This window comes from Enhydra lutris, unplaced genomic scaffold (genome assembly GCF_002288905.1).
Source record: "Enhydra lutris kenyoni isolate GAN:26980312 unplaced genomic scaffold, ASM228890v2 scaffoldscaffold68, whole genome shotgun sequence".
Classification (NCBI taxonomy): domain Eukaryota; kingdom Metazoa; phylum Chordata; class Mammalia; order Carnivora; family Mustelidae; genus Enhydra; species Enhydra lutris.
In genome coordinates, this window is record NW_019154152.1 from 14,113,019 (window position 1) to 14,125,722 (window position 12,704).

General features: G+C 51.4%; 1 protein-coding gene across 1 annotated transcript in view; it reads right to left on the bottom strand.

Annotated features, from left to right (window-relative positions):
- Nucleotides 1-1,773: 1,773 nt before the first annotated feature.
- Nucleotides 1,774-12,704, bottom strand: part of LOC111159595 (microtubule associated protein 6) — a 72,871-nt gene continuing 61,940 nt past the window's right edge. Inside the window, exon 4 of the mRNA XM_022522134.1 lies at nt 1,774-2,849. Within this exon, the coding sequence (XP_022377842.1) occupies nt 1,892-2,849 (958 nt within the window). The 3' untranslated portion in view covers nt 1,774-1,891. The remainder of the gene's footprint in view (nt 2,850-12,704) is intronic.

Genomic DNA, 12,704 nt, shown 5'->3' on the forward strand with positions numbered 1-12,704 from the left:
TCAGGATTGTTCTGGAAGCCTTGGCTGGGCTGTCCTGGACATTGAATGGGGATTAGCAGACGTTAGGTTCTACCCTCATAAGTGTCCTGGGACTCTCCAATCAGAGGCCTGGTTTTCTCAAGAAGCATGGCCTCTGGGGGTGCCTGGGTGGCTCAGCCAGTTAAGTGTCTGTGTTTGGCTCAGGTTATGATCCCAGGGTCCTGAAATTGAGACCCACATCAGGCTCCCTGCTCAGCAGGGAGGCTCTTCTCTTTCTCCCTCTGCCTGCTGCTCCCCCTGCTCATGCTCATGCTCGCTCTCGCTCGCTCTCTCTCTCGCTGTCAAATAAATAAAATCTTAAAAAAAAAAAAAAAAAAAGAAGAAAGAAACATGACCTCTGGGGGCACCTGGGTGGCTCAGTGGGTTAAAGTCTCTGCCTTCAACTCAGGTCATGATCTCAGGGTCCTGAGATCAAGCCCCGCATCGGGCTCTCTGCTCAGCAGGGAGCCTGCTTCCTCCTCTCTCTCTGCCTGCCTCTCTGCCTACTTGTGATCTCTGTCTGTCAAATAAATAAATAAATAAATCTTAAAAAAAAGAAAGAAAGAAACATGACCTCTGGATGAGCTTTAGGACTGAACCCTTGGCTAACAACTGTCACCCAGAATTACCCTGGGCCAGCTGGGTCCCTGTTCCTCTTTCCTTTTTAGGCTTCAACTCTGACCAATCCAGAACTCAGCCTACTGTGGTTTGGAACCTGTTCCTTGGCTTTCATGGGACCCAACCTGTGAAATGATAGAAAATATTGGTCTCTGTCCCTGGTTCCTGGCACAGAGTTCCTAAACTCTTCCTAGGTGATAGGAACCTCCTAGGTGATAAGACTTTCTTTTGCTGTAACAAGGCAACTCTTGGTGGTCTCCTGGATAGCTTCAGGATGGGTGCTGGGCACTAGAAAGACCAAGCCATGGTTAGAAGCTTGGAACTTTCAGCCCTACCCGTATCCTCTGGAAAGCGGACAGGGGCTGGATATTGGTTAATAATGGGTCATGTCTACATGATGAAGCCTTCCAAAACCCCCACTCCCCAAAATATGGGGTTTGAAGAACTTCTGGGTTGCTGGGGGTACTGAGAGGATGGCATGCCTGATGAGGGCTTCATGCACCTTCCCCATGCCTTACTCCTTACATCTCTTCTGTCTGGATGTTCATCCGTATCCTTTATCTTTTAATGGTAAACCAGTACACCTAAGTAAGTGTTACCCTGAGTTCTATGGGACATTCTAGCAAATTATGGAACCCAGGTAAGGGGGTGTGGAAATCCCAACTTATAGCCCACAGTCAGAAGTATAAGTTATAACCTGGGACTCGCCGTTGGCATCTGAAATGTGGGCGTGGGGACAGTGTTGTGGGACCTAGCCCTCAAAACCTGGAGGTCTGGAACCAGGTAAATGATGTCAGAAGTGAGTCAAATGGCAGGACCCCAGCTGGTGTCAGATGATTGTTCCACATGTGGTGTCAGAAGGGAAGTGCTGTGGGAGTGTGAGAGTGAAGGAGAAACATGGGTTTGTCCTGCTCCACATCCTCATGATGGGGTCCCCTCCCCAATCTCCTAGCTTCTCTCACCCCTTCCCATCTTATGCTGTCTACTCGCAGAAGCTGGGATTTCTCAGAGTCCTGCATGCCCAATTTTAAATGTTCATGGTGTATGTGAGCATATGTGCATATGTATACACACACACACACACACACACACACACACTCTCAAGGAGAGCCCAAGAGAAACACTGCTGAGCCAGAGGGAGAAGTTTTATTAGATTCCAGCAAGACTATACGATACATGTTTCATGCAGATTAAATATGTGTCTTCGCCGCCCCTGGGAGGGAGCACTTCCACGGCCAGCTCCTTCCTTGGCATGTCAAGGGGAACTCTCAATATATTCCGCGTGGGGGACGGTTGGGATCATGACTGGGGGTGGAGGTGAGACAGTGGGCAGCTGGGGGCCCCTGGGACCTTGAGTCTTCAGAGGCTCGGGGACCACAGGACCTTGGTCTTTGGCTGGTGGTGGCACCAGAAGGTCTTGGTCTTTCAGAGGCACCGGAATTATAGGAACTTGACTCTTCACAGGCTCAGGGACCCCAGGACCTTGATTCTTTGGAGGCTCTGGGACCACGGGGCCTTGATCCTTGACTGGTGCTGGGACCACAGGACCTTGATTCTTTGTCTGTCCTGCAACCACAGGCTCGAGATCCTTCAGAAGCTCTGGGACTGCTCCGCCTTGATCCTTGACTGGCTCTGGCAACACTAGAGCTTGGTTCTTCACAGGCTCAGAGGGCATGGGACCTTCATTCTTTACAGGTGCTCTGACTGTAGCGCTTTGACCGTTCAGCTGATCTGAAACGGTAGGACCTTGATCCTTGATAGGTACTGGGACCGTGGGACCTTGAGCCACAGGCTCAGGGACCACGGAGCTTTGCTCCTTGACAGGTGCCAGTACCATGGGACTTTGCTCCTTAACTGTTCCTGGAACCATAGGACTTTGATTCTTTGGAGGCATGGGGACCAAGGAACCTTGGTCCTTCACTGGCTCTGAGATCACAGAACCTTCGTTCTTTAAAGGCTCGGGGGCCACGTGATCTTGATCCTTAACTGGTGTGGGGACCATGGGACCCACATCCTTCAGAGGTGCCAAGACCACAGGAGCTTGATCCTTCAGAGGCTCTGGGGCCGTGGGGCCTTGATCCTTCGGACGCTCTTGGATCACAGGACCTTGATCTTTCAGAGGCCCTGGGCCCGCAGGACTTTGATCCTTGTCTGGCTCTGTGACTATAGGACCTCGATTCTTACGTGAATCACTGGCGAGTTCAACCTGGCTCCTGCAGGGGAGAGAGAGGTAGTCACTGTGAGGGCCCAAGCTCAGGCCAAGGAGTAGGCAGAGCACAGATTGCCTGATAAGTCTTGGCCTAGTGGAGCCTGGGGAGGGCAGCTCTTGCTGGAGAGCCGAGAGGAAAATCTGGTTTGCATGTTCTTAGAACAGAACATGCGGAGGAGTGAGGGGTAGGCTCAGGAATCAGTCATTCAATGTGCTTGCCAATTGATTATAACCTGCGCGTGGCATGGAGGGTGGTCCCCAGGTGACAAGGGCGGTACCAGAGCTGGACTCAGAGTCCTCCTGTGGGCTGGGCGTCACAGCAGCCCGTCCACCCCTCTCTCCACCCAGGCTGCTCCTCCTGCCTCCATGGCAGCTGGGCCCTCCTGCAAGCCTATCTGCTCAGATGGTCCCATGCCAGCGCACTGTCTTCACAGGGCCTTCCAAGGCTCTGTCCCCTCCCCAGATCCCTTGCTAAGGGCTAACTGTGGAGAGGAACAATAACGAAGGCAGGGGAGTGTCCCTCTGAGCACTGTCCCTGCCAGGGGGAAAGTATTGTATCATAAACATTGCTTAGAATCGCCTGCACAAGGTGATAATAAAAAGCAGACTGGCTTTCGATCGGTTTTATCAGTGCATTTATATTCTCTATCTACAATGTGCCTCATTGTTGCCCACGCCATTGCCATTGCCCCCACCTTGGGCAGGTGACTGGCTGGGGCTCCCCATTGAGGCAGTGAGGAGGCCCTGCTCCCCTTGCTCTGTCCCTGCTTCTGGCTCCCTCCACTGTCCTTGGGCACTTGCCCTCACTCCAAGGCTCTGGGGCTGATTTCCCTGCAGCAGAGTCCAAGCCTCCTACCAGGATTCACTGCAGACCCCCGCCTCATCCCTTGGCCTGTCCACAGAGAATAGGTGACATCACTGACACCAAGGGCAAACCTTGCCACACTCAGAGCCCACCAGTCTAGCTGAGAATACACACTCGTTCCTGCAGGCCAGGCTGAAATTCGCCACTCAGGAACAGCCACTCAGCCGGTGTCACCGACCCTCGTACACCTCCAGCACAGTCCACTTTCCAGATCGCTTCTTCTCAGAGCCCATTTGAGCACCCCAGCCACCCCATGAAGCCACATGGATGTTACCACCCTCACTTTTCAGATGAAGAAACTGAGGTCCCGAGAGAGGAAGTGGGGTGGAAAGTGAGGGACCTGCATGGACTCTAGAGTCTGGGTCTTTCCACTCCCGGGGCCTGCGCTCTGTCCCCCTGCGTTGCTCAGTACAGGGTAACCATTATTACTCTCTTATACTTTGTGAGCAATCAAGTCTTACGCTTAAAACCATTTCAGCATTTAACGGTTCCTATTAGCTTTTAGGACAATGTCTTTCTTACGTGCTGACTAAAGCTGGCCCAATAAGACCCCTGCTTGCTCACACTTTCATAGCTGCTTATGGTTTCCTCTCTCTGGGCCCCAAGATTGTCACCTATGTCATTGGATAGAAGGATATTTACTGAGAAATGTGCGATTAGAGATCATTAGCCCCTTGTCCCGGGATATTACCATGCAATATTACAATTATTTTTCTATTGACTTAGAAGTAAAGTTACACATATTTGGACCATTTTTGCTCTGACATGTCACCCCAATGATCCAGAAGCTTCTTACTGTGTTTAGCATCTTGAGCTACCTGGGGACTTGCCTCTCTCATCAGAGTACACAGTGGCAGTGGCATAGGCAGGCTCTCCGTCATCCCTCCGGATGGCTCTGAGCATCGCAGTGGACCCACAGGGGCCAGCGTGGCTCCCTGACTCAGCATGACCCAGAGCCAGATGGACAGAGCTGGCTGCCATCAATGGGACCTTAGTGTTGGCAGAGAGAGCCAGGCAAGGCCACGAGAAGCACACAGAATCCAAGGATGGTGTTAAAAGACGTCTAATACTTGCTGGCTGGTCAGAGAGGAACTAAAAGCCGCCCAATTCAGAATAGAAACAAGCAGGAAATTGATTAGATGAATCCTATCAGGGAGTGAACACCCTGGGTGGGATCATCCTGAAGGGGTGACAGAGCTGAGGTAGGAGACACAAAAGGGCGCAGAGCTTAACTTGATCTTGGGGCTTTGCACTGCAAGACCTATCTCACCGGCAGGATACAGACTCAGCGTCCCTGGCTGGCATGGAGATGAAACCGGGGACAGCCCCACAGCGTGGGCAAAACGCACTTCCCTGCATGTTGGAGGCTGTGGCTCCCGTGCCATGCCCCACATGTCTGTTCAATGGGCCTCTTGGCCACCTGGGGGCTAAGCCCGAATTTGCTTGGATGAATAACTCTAGATTGCTTTCGCTAGGAACCTGTTTCCTTAGTAAGTATCCTTCCTTACTCATGGGAAGGTTTAGAATGAAGATTAGAAATGATAAAATCAAATCTATAATATTATCCTTTTTTGGTATTAAGGAAAAGTCTGTGTAGATTTATTTTGAAAATACTTGTAATGTTTAAAATAATTTGGCATATCAGAATGTCTAACAGATGAGCTTTGTGATTCCAATATAAAATGCATAATGGGGGGCGCCTGGGTGGCTCAGTGGGTTAAGCCTCTGCCTTCGGCTCAGGTCATGATCTCAGGGTCTTGGGATTGAGCCCCGCATCGGGCTCTCTGCTCAGCAAAGAGCCTGCTTACCCCCTGTTTCTTCCTGCCTCTCTGCCTACTTGTGATCTCTCTCTCTGTCAAATAAATAAATAAAATCTTTTTAAAAAATGCATAATGGAATAATTAACTCAAATTTGTGATCCCGGCTCTATGTCCCCTCCAGCCTCTCAGTTGAAAGGTATTGGACAATTTTATAAATTTTGAAAACAACAATGGAACTTTTATGATAACCTAATAATTATATTTTTAAGCTTAGTTTATTGTAAATTACTAATAATTTAAAATATTTAGCGGAACTGAATTACTTAGGTTTTAAAATCCTCCTTAAAGGAGATTGTTGAATTTTATTAGATTTTAAAGTGTTACTTTTATAAATTAAACATTCATTTTTTAAAACCAAAGCAGCTTTGGGGCACCTGGCTGGCTCAGTTGGTGGAGTGTGTGACTCTTGATCTCAAGGTTGTGAGTTTAAGCCTCACACTGGGTATAGAGATTACTTAAAATAAAATCTTAAAAACAAACCAAAAACACACACACAAAAACAACCCAAAGCAGCCTCAGCTGGTTTTCCTATGAACAGACCCACCCTCAAAGGCAACATAAAACTCACATTGACCCCGACTGGCTATCACTTGGTTCCACGGTGCTCTGCCAGTCTCCCCATCTGTAAAAACGCCCAATCATGCCCAGTAAGGCTGGCAGAAGCCACACTCAACAGTGCCTTCTGTGTGAGTGAGACGAAGCCGGTTGCTGAGTGGAGATGGGCTGCATTCAGCCCCGCTCAGCCTATGGGCCAGCTGTCCTTGGGCATGGCCTAACCCGCACAACCACATCTGCGGCCCCCAGCCAGCTGCGGATCGTCTCCTTCCTGCCTGCGTACCCGCTCGTAAACTGGAATAACCCTTTGGGTTTATCTTGGTTTCTGTGCTGTGTATTGCCGGCCAGATCTTGGGCCATTACTCAACTACTATAGACCTTGGTTTCCCCCGCTGTGAAATGGGGAGAACAATACAAATGCAGGAACCGTTACAACAGAGGATCAGATGATCCTGTTGGACAGTGATGTGAAATCATGATTCTTGGCATTTATAGATTATATCACACGGTGACCTCCATTCCCATTAGGTGCAGTAACAGCTTCCCAGATGCTCACATACTCCTTACTGCAGCCCACCCCAGACCCTCATGGCAGCCCCTGATGAAGGCAGGGAGGGGGCGGCCAGTGCTGCACACTCACCCTAGTGAGTAGGCTGCTGCCCTCTGGCTGGCCCCCGCTGCTTTATCCACACCCAGTACTTTATTGCTTTGCTCCTGCTGCCTGGATGGCCCCCTTTCACCCACTTTGCTCGGCCTATCCTTGGTGGTTCCGCTTGCTCAGACCCCATCTCCTCACGAGGTCCTGGTGGCATCTTCCCAAATGAGCTTTCCCTCACTGTACCACTTTACAGTCTCTCCCACACTCACATGTGCCTCCATTAATTTAATCGCCCTGCTCCAGCCCGGTTTGACCATGAGCTCAACTTCTCCCCGGCCTGCAACCCCAAGGCCCAGCACAGTGCCGGCAACAAAGATCAAATGGAAAGAGTTACAGATCATTGTTGCTAAGACCTGCTTCATCATCTATCCCATGGCCCCGGGCAGAACCCCAGGGTCCTCCCTTCTGTCTCCCTCTTCCTTAAAATCTTCACACAATCCATCAGGAACCACCCGTTCCAGCTCCTAACACTTCTCTCTGGAATATTCCCACGTCTTTCCCTTCCTCCCTGCTGCACCCCAAGCTGTGCCATCATCTCCGTGGACCTAACTGGTAGCCTCTTCTATCCAATCCATTCTTCAAACAGAAATCAGAATGACCTTTCCAAAAAGCACCCTCTTCCTTCCCTGCTTACAACTCTTCAAGGCTTCTTGCACTCAGAATAAAGAGTAAAGCCTGTTGCATGGTCCCACCTAGCTGACCAGCTTGCTCCCACCACCTTCCCGGCTCTATGTCCCCTCCAGCCTCTCAGGACTTTGCTCTCTTCCTCAATATGCCCTGCTTCTTTCCATTTCTGGCTTTGCACATGTTGTTGTCTCCTCCTGGAACATTCTCTTGCTCCCTCTTGCCTTTGTTAATGTGTACTCATCTTCCATCTCTCAGCCCAGTGGAGCACTTTCCCAGGGAAGCCTTCCCTGACCCCACTGATGGGACCCGGTCGCCTGCTACATGTTCTCCTAGTCCCTGACCCTCCCCTACCCCTTAACACAGCTCATTATTTGCATTCTTCTGGATTAATGTTTCCCCTACAGGACTGAAGCATTCAGAGGGCAGGACCAGGCTGCCTTTGCCTATCACTGTATTGTCTGTAACCTAAAACAAAGGGAAGGACCCAAGTAAGTACTTGTTGAATGAATGAATAAACGAAATGAGACCTTTCTGTGCCAGGCTTTGTCCTATTTGCAAAATTTAATGTTGCAAGTTCACATGAGACATCCTAAGTCTTAGGAACTTAATTTTCTGCCCTTCTTCCTGTTACCATGGAGACAGGCAATGCCTCCTGGGCACACACACACTGGCCTTGGATGCAAGCTTTATCAGAGTCTGGAAGCAGGATTATTGAGCCCTGCCCAAGACTATCTGGAGAAGTGGCCTCTTTCCCTCCAGCTGATTCCTACCCTTGCACACAATTCTAATTCCATCATCCACCCCTGTGGTTGTTTTCTTTCTTTTTCCCCTTAGACTATCTCCTGATGCACCATCAAAGCAGTCCAGAGCTGGGGCGGTGGTCCTGTAGGAGAGCCCTGTTCAGAAATCACGGACCTATGGCCGAGTCCATGAGTCCCCTTCCTCCACAGCTTGGAAAAGCCCTGGGGAAGAAAGAAACACCTATTGCCTGAGCAAGAACCATGTGCCAGGCTCAGGGCCAGGTGCTTTGACAAAGATCATTTCTTAGAATGTAAAGAGCAGGGGCGCCTGGGTGGCTCAGTGGGTTAAGGTCTCTGCCTTCAGCTCGGGTCATGATCTCAGGGTTCTGGGATCGAGCCCCGCATTGGGCTCTCTGCTCAGTGGGGAGCCTGCTTCCTCCTCTCTCTCTGCCTGCCTCTATGCCTACTTGTGATCTCTGTCAAATAAATAAATAAATAAATAAAATCTTAAAAAAAAAAAAAAAAAGAATGTAAAGAGCAGCCTGTTGGGGGAGAAAGTGCACGGGCTGGGCTAGGGGCCAGAAGAGCTGGACTTGAATGCCGACCCAACACCTTTCTAGCCCGTGCGATGTCATGACGGGCATGCCAGTCTCTCTACCTCAGTACCCATCATCTATACAGTGGGGATTGCAGTGCTCACCGTTTAGGGAGGACTAGTGTCTGTGAACACCCATGGCATGATCCCTGGAATACGGGTGATGGGTTCGCAGATGTTAGTTCCAAAGAGGGACCGAGTGATCTAGTCCAGTTGTGTTACTCTGCAGATAGGAGACTGACCCAGAGTGGGCAAGTAATTCTCCAGTAATCACACAGCCAATGGATAGCAGGTCCAGGACGAAAACGCGGGCCTCTCAACCAATGTCTTAGTGGTTGGGTGGGAGGGGATGGAGCAAACTCACTTGAAGCAAAGATATATGCAGGAGGGGCTGAGTCAGGACCCAGGCCGACTGCCCCTCAGGGTCTCTGGCAGAAGGTTGGGGAGACAGTGGACTGGCTTTACTCTCCTCCTGTCTGTTCCCATGGGCCTCACGCAGGAGCTTTTCCCAGACATAAGCCAGGCTTCCATGGCGGTATAGGAAATGCTGCTACTAGAGGGCGAGTGCCAAGAAACCATCTCTGAAAGGCTCCCTACTCTTACAAAGAATCTGCAGACGACAAGGCATTCTGAAGACGAGAGCCGCCGCCCCTGACTCTCTTCCCTACAGACTCCATGGCAGCCTCTGTTTTAGCAATGACCACGGTTTTTGGTAGTGACCTGCCTCTCCTGCAGGCCCATGGACTCTTTTGCTCGTCTTCCCATCACCAGAGTCTGGGGGCTGACGTGGTAGTGCCTGCAGGTGCTGGTGTGTAGCTTTTTCTCTCTAGCCTATTTTTCCCCTCTTTTATCCATTCACTGGACAAAGTCAGCTGAGGCCCCCCACTCTGGGTTTGGCCCTGTGCTGGGGGCACAGGAGTAAATGACCCCGGGGCCTGTAAGGAGCCCCCGTGCAGAGCCAGGGACTGACCCATAAACACACCGTGCACGCTGTAAAGCCAGCACCCCAGCAGCCCCGGCCCGAAGCCTTCACCAGCCTGTGTCTCTTAACCAGAGAGGCGCAAAGGTCCCTTTGCTAGGGAAGTCCTCCCTCCCTGTTCTACGAAAGCACAACCCCTCCTGAGCCAAATCAAAGGTGACCAGGGCTTGAAGGACAGACCCGAGCCATCGAACCCGGTTTCTGTGGGCTCCAGTCCCTCCCATTCCTGCCCCTCCTGGTCCCTCGGGTGTTGCCCTTTCAGAAGCAGCTGTGCTGCCTGCTCCTGGCCAGCCTTGCCGATATCTGAAAGGAGGAGCTGTTGTGTCCCCCTTCCTGGATTCCCTGGGCAGCAGACACCTGACCACAGCTCAGATGTTTGGTTTCCAGAGTCCTCACTGTCCCGACTGCTCTCCTCACAATGCATCTAGGTTGGCTCCCCACCCCTTGGCCATTGTGACCCCCAGAGCTGACAGTGAGGTCTGCAGGCAGCACACAGCGCCTCTGGAGTTGGCAGCTCTGTCCCTTGAGCTCTGGGTTTCCTCTCAGCCCCGTCGGCGCTGCTGCCCAGCACCACTCCCCAGCCGTCTGTAATCCCCGCTCCTCCTCAGCAAGTAGAGATTTAGTTCCAGACCCCCTTCATCCGTGAAACCCTCCACCTGCAGCGGTCAGTCCTCCTTCTCCTGTGTTCCCACAGAGCTCTCCAGATGGGGGCCAGACCGCGGTCTGCCTCACCTATCCCTCCCTCCCTCTCTCCTCCCCTCCTTCCTTCCATGAAAATTTAGCAAGTGCCTACTATGTGGCGAGTTACTGAACAGAGCGGAGAAGCAGGGAGCTCTGGCATGGGGTGGGCACGCAGTAGGAGAGAGACGTTGTAAACAAAACTCACACAAGATCAAACTCCAGCAGCCGCCGTTACCTGATGCACAGATCCTCTCCTCTTTTCAACTTTGTTTGCCCCTTTGTGTCCTTCCAAATGTAACCTTTCCTGATGTGGCACACTGTTTCACAGCAGCTGTGTGGGCCAGGCAGGTGGGAGGGGTGCCGGGGTCTCACCCACACCCCACATTTTCTAGCTGCAGGTGGAAATGAGGCTCAGAAAGGGGAAGCGAGTGGCCTAAAGTTCACAGAGCGAGTTTGTGACGATATCAAGACTTTAACCAGGGAGAACAGACTTCAGTCAAGCTCTTTGCTCTCTACTACAATATCCCTGGGGGATGGGACCTCAACTAGAGAGATTCCAAATTCCTCCGCAGAGGTCTGGACAGGGTCCGCCTTGAGATGACCCTGACTTGTTCTGCTTGGTACAGGAGGCTGGTGCCACTGGCCTCTGCAGGTCCCCAGCTCTAAGATCCCAACCGCATCTCCTGAAAAACTTGCCCCTCTGGGGACCAGGCCCCCAGCAACCAGGCAGGCCCCCTTCACTTCGGCCCTTCCTGCATCCACTACACGACGACTCCCCCAGGCTTCCCACCTGGTATTCAGCAGACCCTGCAAAGAAGACAGTCCCAGACATCAGCAGCACCCTGGTCTGAGAGCGCCCACTACGCCCATGCCTGTAAGCCCTGTACAGCTGCCCCCTGGTCTGCCAGCCTAGAGCCTCCCTCATCCAGAGTGCACCCAGATGTGGCACATCAGCACAGGGGGAACAGCTGGGACCACAGCTAGGAAAAATGAGGCCACCACAAGGCTTCATTCTGGTGGGAGCGGGGGGCCATGGGGCAGAAGGTGGGTAGGGGTAGTGACTGTGCGGATCAAACAGCAACAAACCTTCACCTGACTCATTTCCCACAGATGAGAAGAGTACAGAGAGTCCTCGAAGGATTTGGAACAGGGACAGGACAGGACGAAGAGGCCACTGTTTTAGGAGGAGGCACAACTTCTTTACAATGGAAATCCTAGAGGTGGTCCCACGTGCAGGACAAAGAGTGGGTTTTAGTGACCCAAATTTGGATTCAAATCCTGGCCCACTTCTTACAAGTTGTGTGACTTTGCCATTTAATCACTAAGTCTTGATTTCTTTATCTGTAAAAACCTCTAAACTCTCTAGCCTTATGTGAGGGTTTAGTGAGGATGAGGGTGCCAAGGCCAGATAAATGCTGTCTCCTTTCCCCAGGGCCAGGCCAATTCTGCATTTTACCAGCGTGCAACCACAGACCAGGACAGATTCCTGGCTCCAGCCACCACTCCAGGATCCCTGCGGCAGACGCGTTCTTGTGAAGCACCGAGAGAGGGGCACACTGGGTTTTCTGCCCTGTGTTGTTGCTGTTCTCCCTTTTGCTGTTAAAATAGCTTTTCTAGATATAACTTGCTAAGAAAAACTAAATAGACCCCCCGTTGTATAATAAGAATTTCCAAAACGTGTCTTTGGTTGTTTTAACGCCAAGAAGGCAAAGGCAAAGGCAGTGTGGACTGTCTCAATGGGCTGCCAAAGAGCTGATAATCCGGCTAATGACCCTTTTAAGAAAAAAAATGTGAAGTGCTGAACTAAGGCAACCAGACAGTAGAGGCTCAGTTCTGGTCTAGCTCTGTGCTCCTGGGAACTTGCAAATCAATTTTGGTCCTTTCTTCCTACCCCACCTAAAGCGAAGGGTGGGATCCTGAGCAATTAATCAAAATTAGTTTCATGTGTCCAGAGGGGTGCGGTTAAAACAAAGGTGTAATTGCAGAAATGGAATCTGAACCTGGTGATTACAGGGTGCGCATGGAGAGAGAGGAGGGGCCGGAGAAGGGCTGGGGGAGGGAGGGCAGCAAGACCCAGCGCTGGATGGGCTCTGTCTCAGGCTGTGTGACAGAGGGAGTGGATTTAACCACATGTGGTTCCAGCCACCACTCTGTGGGAACCTGGGGTGGGTCAGCAGGGAGGTCAGCAAAACCATCCACAGAATGAACTGTTGACAAGGGCGTTTCACTTTGCAGTTGATGGTAGGTTTTCCCACGGACCCTCATTGGGCCCTCATAACAGAGAACCCTGCGGATCAGAAGTGGTATCTCCGGCCATTAGAGCCCTTAGCAGCTGCTGT